Source organism: Chenopodium album, chromosome 21 (assembly GCF_948465745.1).
Source record: "Chenopodium album chromosome 21, dcCheAlbu1.1, whole genome shotgun sequence".
NCBI classification, from domain to species: domain Eukaryota; kingdom Viridiplantae; phylum Streptophyta; class Magnoliopsida; order Caryophyllales; family Amaranthaceae; genus Chenopodium; species Chenopodium album.
The window spans coordinates 10073947-10086288 of NC_137854.1; the positions used below are offsets into that span (position 1 = coordinate 10073947).

The 12342-nt window shown below is 33.6% G+C and overlaps 1 protein-coding gene across 1 annotated transcript; it reads right to left on the minus strand.

Annotated features, from left to right (window-relative positions):
* Positions 1 to 5343: 5343 nt before the first annotated feature.
* Positions 5344 to 8506, minus strand: LOC145601466 (UDP-glucose 6-dehydrogenase 4-like). Its single transcript, XM_081657486.1, has 2 exons — positions 8355 to 8506; positions 5344 to 7052 (listed from the first exon to the last, which is right to left on the minus strand). Exon 2 carries the CDS (start codon positions 7031 to 7033, stop codon positions 5591 to 5593), a length of 1443 nt encoding a protein of 480 aa, XP_081513612.1. The 5' UTR covers positions 7034 to 7052; positions 8355 to 8506; the 3' UTR covers positions 5344 to 5590.
* Between the last annotated feature and the right edge of the window lie 3836 nt (positions 8507 to 12342).

Sequence of the window (12342 nt, forward strand, 5' to 3'; positions counted from 1 at the left end):
GCAATCAGTAGTTCTGAAGGTTGTGACACGTGAATAATTTGGTATAATCGTATAAGTGCCTATGAGAAAATAAATGCTTACAAATGCTAAATGCAGTCAATAGTCTTGAAGGTCATGACACATGAACAATATGGTAAAACCGTAAATATACTTACATGCCTACGAGGAAATAAGTGTTTACATATGCTAAATGCAGTCACTACTCAGTAGTCTTGAAGGTTGTGGCACATGAATAAAAGTGGTACAATCGTAAAAGTAACTATATGCCTACGAGGAGATAACTGCTTACAGATGTTAAACGCAGTAAGGGTCCGTTTACATTTACTGAACTGAATTGAAATGAACTGAACTGAACTGATTGGAACTGAACTGAACTGATTGGAGCTGAACTGAACTGAGCTGAAATGAATAATTTATGAGAGAGGGACATTAGGAGCTGAACTGAACTGAATTGATTGGAGCTGAACTGAAATTAAGTAAATGAGAACAGGCCCTAAGTACTTATGAAGGTTGTGACACGTGAATAAAATGGCACAACTGTAAAAGTAACTACATGCCTACGAGAAAACAAATGCTTACAGATGTTCAACGCAATCATTAGTCCTGAAGGTTGTAACACATGAACAAAAATGGTAACCATAAAAGTAGCTACATGCCGGCAAAGAAATAATTGCTTACAGATGTTAAACGCAGTCAGTGGTCCTAAAGGTTGTAACACATGAATAAAAATGTTACCCGTATAAACATAAAATTAGCTTTATGTCTACAAGGAAATATACAATATAATATTACAAAGTATTAAACCAATTTTTTAGGATTTTGAAAAATTGAAGTATAAAACATTAACACTCCATATAGTAAAAATTACTGAAGTATTCTTTCTTTTCCCTAAGAAAAAGAAAATAATAAATAATAATAATAAATAATAATAAGATATAAGAAAATTGGGGCAAATCTCCATCCATTAATTTGTTTCCGAAATTTGACCCACTTGATGGAGGGGAAATTTTCTTGGTTGTGCCTTATTTTGTGAAATGATGTTATTGCAATTACTACAAAACTGTAACTGTTCCTAGTAGTAAGTAATTACTTATTTTTACCTATGTTAAATGCAAATATTTCGGGTATATATTGAATGTGACCATATCTTAGTAACAATATAATCGTATAAGTATCCTAAAGTTTAAGAATTAAAGATACTCCACATTTAAGCTAATACCAATTTACCATAGCATAATATATGTACTGCAATTTATGTTTACTTTTTTTGGTGCATGGAGTTACATTCTTTGGTAGTACGGTACACTAGTCTCTTAAAGCTCATAACTTGTGTTTTATAAAGGGACCCTATTTATTTAAAGGTAATTATGTACGACAATTCGAATACAATTGGTAACTTTGCTACAAGTAATTAAGCATCTTTTCATCTTTCCTTCCCTCATTTAACCATCATCTTTAAACAAGATGCCAATTAAGATGGCATATCTTGAACAAAAAAAAACAAAAAAACAAAAAAAAAAAAAAAAAAAGGAAGTGGGGGCAGGGGCTACGGCTCGGCTTAAAATCAGATCTAGCTAACATTGTGTTCACCCTTCCTCCTGTATCTCGTGCAATTTACGAGTACGTCTTATAACTAGATTACATTAATAAACGTTTTCTCTATTTTTAGCTATAGCATATTCGCATATATTAAATGTTTAATTACTCATACCCGTCTCACCTAGCTTTTCCGGACTAAAACAATATTTTTGAAAAGGAGGACTTAGGGCCTGTTCATATTTACTTAATTTCAGTTCAGTTCAGTTCAGCTCCAATCAGTTCAGTTCAGTTCAGTTCAGCTCCAATCAGTTCAGTTCAGTTCAGCTCCAATCAGTTCAGTTCAGTTCAGCTCTTAATTTCCCTCTCACATAAAATATTCATTTCAGCTCAATTCAGTTCAGTTCAGTTCCAATCAGTTCAGTTCAGTTCAGTTCAGCTCCAATCAGTTCAATTCAGTTCAGTTCAGCTCAATTCAGTAAATGTGAACAGGCCCTAATGTGTTCTATTTCGTCATAATGCGAAATATAATTCACCAAAAATATGGCAAAAGTTTAGCTTAGCTTTGCTTATAGCTTTCTTTTTCATGATTAAAGAGTACTCATGCACTAACACTCAACATGCATATACTTTACAATCCATCTAACTTAACTTAATTTTGTCAAAAGTTCAATTTCCCAAAGGATCAAAGATGTATGAAGATAATGTCAAATTGTTATGAAGATTACTTTCAAATTCCAATAAAAATATAAACCAATTAATGTAACTTTATTTTTCTCTTTATAAATGAATAATTATGTAATTAACGTATGTTCCATCCAAATTTGACCTCTTTTAGTCTTTTACGAGTACAAAGTTTCCTTTATTTTACGGATTGTTACTAACTATCCTATGAATAATCTTCACATGTTTCCTGAAATTTGTAACCTTGGAACTTTTCTTAACCAACTCTTTATTACATCCTTGCAAGTCTAAAGGTATGAATTAGGGTCTGTTCTCTTCTTATTAATTTCAATTCAGTTCAGTTTTAATCAGTTCAGTTCGGTTCAGTTCAATTCAGTTTAGTTCTGCTCCAATCAGTTCAGTTCAGCTCCTAATTTCCTTCTCTCATATAATATTCATATCAGCTCTATTCAGTTCAGTTCAATTTAGCGCCAATTAGTTAAGTTTTGTTCAACTCAACTCGCTCAGTTCAATAAATTAGTACAGGCCCTTAGTTAAAGGTTGTTTCATACTTATTGGAAAGTTCAAATGATTCCCACTCGTTTTATTCATACTTGGAAAACTCGGTGTGTGTTGCATTTAAAAAGAAGTTGGAGTAAGGGTCTGTTCTGATTTACTTAACTGAACGGAGTTGAACAGAACTAAACTAAACTGAAAGAGTAAATATGAATTGCTTATAAGAGACAGAAATTAGGAGCTGAACTGAACTGAAATTAAGCTGAAGAGAACAGACCCTAAATACTAAATTAATGCAATATATTTTAAACAAGAATGTTCACAAGTGGAGTCTTCAATAGTAGAACAAAACTTTTACGCATGACATTAAGGAGTCTAATTAAGACATTGAATATCAAAATATCAAACATTGAAGCATATGTTTATCTTAGTCCATGAAATGAATTACTCCATAATTAATATATATATTGTAGTACCGTTTTGAAGGTACTATAGGTCTATAGCTACAATAAATAGTAATTATTTTAATTTGAACCCTTAAATTAGATGTTTAATCTTGACCATCAAATGTATTGACTATGATATTTATTGTAGTATTGAAATATAACTAAATTTTAAAGTATACTATGAATGACTACCGTGGCCTAGGGTGCATGGAAATTTTCAGGAAATCAACATTAAATCAACTCCAATGATGAGATACAAAACGTTGTAGCTCCCGTTCAAAACAAAAAAAAAAAAAAAAAAAAAACAAAACAAAACGTTGTAGCTCGCCTTACCCGGCCCCTTATTCAATCATATTTATAAGTTGCAACAATGTAAAGCAACAAATGTTTCCAACGGTTAACTATAAGTGGCTAAGCGCGCAGTACCTATATCTTATATGTGTTATTTTATTTCATTTTTCTAGTATATTTTGCCAAGCTTGTAGTTTTGTTGAGCTACGTCTGCTTGCAAGGAGGTCAATTTTTTTCGTCCTCTCCAATGATAAGCATGTAGCTACACTTTTCACATAAATTGCAAGCAGGTTAGGAGGTCAATGGAGCCCATGAAGAAGCACTAGCATCTTCTTTCTTGGTCATTCAATTTCCAACTACCACATTAAGGATTAACCAACTCCTTTTGCCAAATTTTGCGGTCGGCCCTCAACCATGATATTAGTTCTTCCTTAGTGATTTTATCCCCTGTTTACTCAAAATGCTACCATTATTGATTTATTGAAGTCCTAACTATGGCCAACGCATCACCATAGATGAAGAACAAAAAATTGACCACTTTAGTTATTTGGTTATGTTGGTGAAATAGGACTTAATAACTTAGATGTATCTTCGGGTTGTAAGTTCATATAAGATATGTAAAAAAAAAAAAAATAAATAAAATAAAATAAAAATAAATAAATAAAAAAACCTAGATAATTTAAGGGCATGTTCACATTTACTGAACTGAGCTGAACTAAACTGAATTGATTGGAGCTGAACTGAACTGAACTGAAATGATTGGAGCTGAACTGAACTGAATTGAGCTTAAATGAATATTTTATGTGAGAGGGAAATTAAGAGCTGAACTGAACTGAACTGAACTGATTGGAGCTGAACTGAACTGATTAGAGTTGAACTGAATTGAACTGAAATTAAGTAAATGTGAAGCCCTAAGTCAAATAAGTTCGATAAATAGAGGCTATCAAGAATTAATTTACAACTAAAAACAGATTTATAAGGTCGAATAAGATTAAAAAAGTTCTTTAGATAAGTAAAAATCAGGTAACTTGCCCTAAGATGCAAAACAAGTTATGTTTGATTAGTCAATGAAAAGGCACAATCTTTTTATTTTGCCTCTCCTATTTTAGTTTAATTGGGGTTGGGACTTGGGAGGTGGGAATGAGGTGACAAATCTTACTTGTTTAACAGTAGAATACTTGTATTTGTTGTATGTTCCTACTTCCTTCTTAGAAATCAACATCTTTTTCGACTACCCATTTAGACCAGAATAGCAGAATTACACGTTCATGAAAGTTTGAACTCTTGATGTACAATTTCACCTCAGAAAATCAAAGACTGAACTTCCCTTCTCAGAAACTCCCTATAAAACTAGGCTTTGAGCCGTTGATCGGTAATCAGTAGCATTAATTGCTGAGCATGAACTGTATATGACTATACGGTATACCCGATGAGAGTTCCTACAAGTTTCCGACATCTAATTTTGCTAAACATAACTTAGTCCTTGTTCGGCAATTGACATTATAGAAAACTTGTGACTGGATTTTTGACACTAGCTTACTTTTCAACCTAAATGGAAAAATTGACTAGAGGAGCTTCTAACTAGTCAAATGAAGTGAAGCAACAATTACAAGCTAATTTACAAAATCTTTGACTAATTCAACTTTCATCTTAAGACTAGGCTTTGAAAAAAAGAAAACCAAAACATCAGCATTCAGCAGAGCAAGCAATTGGAAATTTTATAAACACAGCATGAATCCTGCACATTCCTGTATCGGTCAGATAGCGCCTGATACGCATAATTTTAACACCAAATGATTCTCAAGTTGTATTTTAAAACTAGTTTATAGAATCAAGCAGTACAATTAAAAATAAAAGCAGGTCAAACCCTGATTTAAAAAAATTCAACTAAAGCTTAAATTTATTATAAACTTCATTAGCATAACTAAATAACAAATTTAAGATTCTGAACTACATACAATCCTGTGATCCTGAGTACATTTTAAAATTTAACAATAAGCCACGAACATGACAGAGAAGCCAATTATAATAGGCAAAAATCCAAACATATAGAAAGTCAAAATCTTTCTGCTCTACGACCCGATAGCAAGACTCTACCAGAGAAAGCCAATAAAGAATTGTTCTTTGCTCGAATTGTTTTAAGCTACAGCAGGCATGTCCTTAAGCCAAGCATCAAGTGGCTTACCAATGGAGTAAACAATAAAACCAATGTTCCTCAGCTTCTCTGCATCCACAACATTCCTCCCGTCAAAGACAAAAGCAGGCTTCTGCATGTTGTCGAACATCTTCTGGTAGTCTAGGTTTCTGAATTCATCCCACTCTGTGAGAATGCAAACAGCATGAGCATCCTTGGTGGCTTCATAAGCATCCCAGACAACACTAAGCTGCTTGATAGCAGTAGGGCTTGAAGGCTGAAGATGAGCGGGGTGATCCCAATCAAACTTGTTCATTGAAAGATCCTTCCTGATCTGATCTTCAGAGACCTGAGGATCATATATGCTCAACTGGGCTTTGTCTCCCAATAGCCCCTTGCAAACATCAATAGCTGGGGTTTCCCTAGTGTCTCCGGTGTCTTTCTTGAATGCAAAGCCAAGGATAGCCACCTTCTTATTGGCCACAGTGTTAAACATAGAAGCAACAACCCGGTTAACAAAACGAGTCTTCTGGTAGTCATTCATCAATATAACTTGCTTCCAGTAGTGAGCCACTTCAGGGAGTCCATTGCACTCACAGATGTAAACCAAGTTCAAAATATCTTTCTGGAAGCAAGACCCGCCAAAACCTACACTAGCATTCAGGAACTTGGATCCAATTCTTGTGTCCTTACCAACAGCATGAGAAACTTCAGTCACATCAGCTCCAGTTGCCTCACAAAGAGCTGACATGGCATTCACAGAGGAAATCCTCTGAGCCAAGAAAGCATTAGCAGCAAGCTTGGAGAGCTCAGCTGACCAGAGGTTGGTGCAGATTATTCGGTCTTCAGGAACCCAATGAGCATAGACATCTTTCAGTGTTTTGACTGCCTTAGCACCCTCAGGGGTTTCCCGTCCTCCAATAAGAACCCTGTCGGGCTTGAAAAGATCCTCAATGGCAGTTCCCTCAGCAAGAAATTCAGGGTTGGAAAGGATCTGGAAATTGATGCCTTTGCTGTTGTGTGAGAGGATCTTCTCAATGGCCTCAGCTGTTTTAACGGGCACAGTTGATTTTTCAACAACAATCTTGCTTGACTTTGACACATCAGCAATCATTCGTGCAGCACTCTCCCAGTATGTCAAGTCTGCAGCTTTGCCAGCTCCAAGACCCCGAGTTTTGGTAGGGGTATTCACTGACACAAAGACGATATCAGCCTCACAAACATGCCTCTCCACATCAGTAGAAAAGAAGAGGTTTCTCCCTCTGCATTGCTTGACAACATCATCCAAACCAGGTTCGTAGATGGGAAGCTGTTCACTGTTCCAAGCATTGATACGAGGGACAGAGATGTCCACAACAGCAACTTCGATTTCAGGGCACTTAAGTGCAATGACAGCCATTGTTGGGCCACCAACATAGCCGGCACCAATGCAGCAAATCTTCACCATCTTATATATCACTTAAAGCCTGCTTATCATATAACACTAATAATAGTCAGATGAAAGTCTGCTTATCATATAAATACTGATAGTAGTCAGAGGAAGTGAAATACAGCATATAAACTACCAATGGAAAACAAATTTCTTCATGAGCAGGGAAAGGGGCAGGGGAGAATGAATGGAGCAACAACCATGGACATATCACATATTTTCTTATTCATAAGCAAAAAATTTTCTTAGACATAAGCATATCTAGAGTCATTTCATACCCATTACAGATTTACAGAACAAGTCCTTTGCAATATCAGTTTCCGAAAGACAACCAAAAGAACAACAACCGATGCAGAAAAGGATCACATTTCATAGACAGCACAAGTTAAGATGCACAACCACCAAAAAAATATAATTTCTAACAAACAACATTCTCTTATAGGAGTGATCACCCTTGCTCATGTCAAAAGTTTAACCTTTATTTAATTTACACAATACTGTTCATATGAAAGCTCCTTTTTGTAGTTACAACTTACAAATCACACTATAAATCTTAACCTTATAACATTCATTTTTATCATAAAATAACGCAAAGTTTGATATGATAAACAAAGTGGTACACTAATTAAGAGAGAATATGCCTAAAGATTATCAAAAGAACTAATAGAATTTGCCTAGAATTTACACATCAAATGGCACGTGTAAACACCCAACATGTCCAACATTAATCTTTAGTTCTTTTGCTTTTAACAACAAAAGTTCATAATCCCTAAACTTTTTCTACACCCAATGTGAGATCAACAAGGGTAAATTCTTACTATTGAAGTAAAGTGAAATGGGGTAACCAAAATCAATCAGATCTAACAATAGAATTGTTATGAGATTCATCATAACTCTAGATCCAACGATCTAAATGTGAAACGACAAGAAATAAAAATTATCAAAATTTTCACAAAATGGTGCAATTTTTACCATGATCTAGCAAAAATCAAGAAAGACATAATCACAAAAATCAAGAAATCATAAACACAATTAACCAACAACAATCAACAAAACATTACACAAATACCAGATCTAGGTATCCCAATCAAATTACAACACCGCAAAACCAGCCATTTTCACTGTACGAACACAGATCAATCACCAAAATTCCAACAATGCTAGAAAAACCAACCGACACCCAGAAAAATCAACACAACAATCAACATAAATAAGCAACACCCACAAAAATTAATCACATAAATCGACGAAATTGAATGCAAAAATCAACCAAAATGAGCAAAACAAAAAATGAAACAGATCAAACAAATTGTAAAAAAATGTAGAATTAAAAGATTACCTTAATTTCCGAGTAACAATCTGATGAAAAAAAGAGGAAAACAAAGGTAAAAGAAAAAAGAGAATTAGATCTGAGGTAGAAGAAGAAGAAGCAGAGAAGAAACGGAGAGAGAAGAGTTAGAAGTTGTGCCGACGAATGAGGAGAAGTAAGCCAAGTGCGAGGTGTATTTATATATAATTGTCCGTAAAATTTAAGTTTTGTTTTAGTTTTTTGCTATTATAAGCAAAGGCCCTTATTTATTTAACACGTTTTGGTGCTTCATTTTATGACTATATAGTACCCTTTTTGTATAAAAATATTGGGTTTATTTTATATTATTTGTTAACCACCGTCACTTTATATATTACGAGTAGTATAATGATTTCATGTTTAAACAATAATTAATTGTTGTTTCTTGATTTGTAATATAAAATTAAAATCATATCTCACCAAGAAAAAAAATTGGTTTGGAAAATGTTTTATGTTGTTGATTTTATTAGTTTAAAAATGAAATTGTTTTGGTAGTGAAATTCCTGCTTAACGTGTCCCTCAAATGAAAATTATTGTCAGATAATAAATTTTTTGTTACAAACTATGAATAATAAAATGGGTGGGGTATGGGGTAGGAAGAATTATTTCTATTAACAAAATTTTGGAATTATTATTTGTATTTATTTATCACTCATAAAGAAGAAATAACCTTTTAAAAATATCGATGCATCTTTGTACAAGAACAAAGTAACTCCTATAACATTGACCGAGTAATCCGTGTAATATTGACTGAATAACCCTTAAGTAACCCCTGTAAAACTGAACGAGTAACCCCTATAAAACTGAACGAGTAACTCCTATACACTAACAAAGCAACCCTCATAATGTTAGGCTACACCGTGTGGCGATGCAACACAGGCCCACCCATACCTGGTGCGAATTAATTCCACTTTGAAGGAGGGGTGGATGAGATTCGAACCCGTGACCTTTGTGTCACGTTGGCTCTTGATACCATGTTAGAGGACCATCTCAACCAAAAGCTTAACCTGATGGTTGAGGCCTAGGAATATGTTTTATACTCTATCAGTCCTAAATTCATAATAGTTGCATATATGGAGTTGAAAGTGAAAATAATAAGTGAAATAAGATGTTTATTATAGCAATTGATGAGTAATTTTGTCATAAATTTCTAAATTTATTTAGAAAATGTACATGGATGTATAAAGTCCTAAATTCCTAATAGTTGCATATATGGAGTTGAATTGAAAATGAAAACAATAAGTGAAATATGATGTTAATTATAGCAATTGATGAGTGATTACGTCATAAATTTTTAAATTAATTTAGGAAATATATTATTCAACAAGTTTTGTGTGTGGCTGGCCACACCGTGTGACCAACTAACACACGAGTAACTCATGACCAAGTTATCCATTACCGACCGAGTAACCCCTGATCAAGTAATCCATGACCGGGTAACCCCTGACTAAGTAACCCATGACCGACCAAGTAACCTCTAACTAAGTAACCCCTGACCGACCGAGTAATCCTTAACAAGCCCGTGAGTAACCGAGTAACTCTTGACCGAGTGAGTAGCCCCTAACCAACCGAGTAGCCCCTATAACTAATTGAGTAACCTCTGACTATAAAAATTATGTGGTTGTGTGGCTAGCCATATATGAAAGTTTGTTTATATAATTACACTTATTTTTATCTTTACAAAGAAGATAAGGTGTGACAAGTAAAAAATAAAGTACGCAAATATTAATTTCAAAATGAGCTCATATAAGTTATTAGGGGGTGTTTATTTAGGGATCAGAGTTTCATAAAAGAGAGAATCAATCAAATTTCTGGATTCACTATTTTTTATTTTTTTTTAATTGTAATTATTTTCTCCTCCCTTTAATTTCCCTAACTTTCCTCTACCTTGAACCCTCGATAACCCACCCAAGATCGAGATCATTTTAACCCCCAAACTCCTCTACATCTAACCAACCTTAACCACCACTTTGATCATTCTTCACACTTAACACCACATTAACGTCCCAACCACTAGCACTCCCTAACCCCCCTCCCCACTCACTAGCACCATCCCTCTTTGATTACCGGAGTCGCCTCACCTAGCCCACTGCACCACACAAATTCCACTAAACCCCTCGAAACCACCTAGCCAGGCCACCATCCCGAAAACCACCATCCACCACACTCCCACCCCACTCCAAAAAAATCAATCCACCAATCATGAAAAGGCACAAATGTGCATGCACACATCATTTAAAGGCACTCTTTTGTTGCATTCACGGGGTTAAATTAAATTAGTTTTTTTGGTACATGGGTTTAGGATGGTGATGAGATTGCATCCAAGATTCAAAGTTATGTAGTTTTCCCTTAATTGACCACCAATCTATCTATCTATTAACTATTACTAAAACAAAATATTGCTGACATCATCAACCCTTAGATTAGCATACGTGTCATTTTAATATTAAATATTTTCCCTCCATTTTCTTTAGATGATGTCATCATTTATTTTATTTTTTTAATCTCTATACATTTTTCTAACAAAAAAAATTACCATTCTTTTTTACACAAATTATAAAACTTTATTTTAGTCTAATCTAATTAAGCTAATAATTTTCCATGTTTTTCCGTTTCTGTTTCTCTATTACGTACTTGAGCTGAGATTTGTTATGGAATTGTTGAGAAGTTTCATGTGCTTGTCCTCGTGTGTCGCGTGAATTTATTAACAACTAAAATAAGCCACGAGGATGACTATAATTTAGAATTGAAGTTCATACACTTTTGAAAATTGGATTAACAAAGAAGTTCATCACTACTAGTAGTCTAGTAGAGTCGTACCACAATTTGATTTTTTGATTGCCTCTTATTAAATACTTGTATTGATGTACTTCTTGTTTTGTATAAATGTTGTATGGAGTAATTTTAAACTTTTTTACTATTTATACATTCTCATTTGACAATCTATCATGATCTATACAATTATATGCAAGGAAAAATTTAATCATGTATGTTATTTTTAGATTTAATTTGTTTCAATATTAATTATATATTATATATATACTTGTAAAATGTTATTAATTTTTTTTTGAAAAATTACTTATGTATAATTAACTATATATGTGATTTTGATTTCTTTAAGATTTTTCATGTTCGACGGGCTTGTATATATTGTTTCTCATACAACTGCTCGGTGGGATGCAGGGAGCAACTCTAAACTAGTTTGTATTGGCCCTTTCCGTAAGGTATACCACTTTAGCGGAAATTGATTTATTATAATAAAATCCACTCTATTTTTTTCCTTAAAAAGAAACTATATTTGTGATTTAATATTTTGTGTGGAGAAGCGTAAATAAACTCTGTATGTTACAATAATTATGCAATGTAATGAGGGAAGAAAGGATGAAGAAATTTAAGATAAGTTACAAACTTAATTGAGCTTCAATACATACTTATAACCATAGAGACAAGAAACTTCTTTGACTTAAAATGTTTAGATTCCAATATGTGTGGAACAATTCACCAACGCACAAGTTTATACATGTATGTGGCCAATAACGTGTTACACCATTCACTGTAATGTGTGACTAATACTAGAGGTGAAAATTTGACCGTTTTATATCTTTCTAGTTATGCATGTCATATTATGGTGAATAAAAGTTAGGTCAGTTTGAACTAATTTAAATGTATAGTCAATTAGCTTATTATTAAAAGTATATGGAACACTTTGAACAATTTTGCCAACTTTGTTGTTTTTATTAACCATGCATACATGTAGTCAATTTGATAACATATCGATTGTAAATTTGTTTGGTAAACTTGTTGTTGGAAGTTTTTGGTGCAATCAATATGTAAAATGACCAAAATTTTCATTTGGAATAAGTTGCTCCATTTAATTTTATTTTTATTGGTTGATTTAACACTAGTCAACCGGCATTAAATTGAAAATATATTACTGTGTAACTCCAAGTTCATCATACTAGAAGTTATTACCTACTAT

Coding starts and splice junctions, on each gene's coding strand:
- LOC145601466 (XM_081657486.1), bottom strand. CDS start 7,033: ATGGTGAAGATTTGCTGCATTGGTGCCGGCTATGTTGGTGGCCCAACA.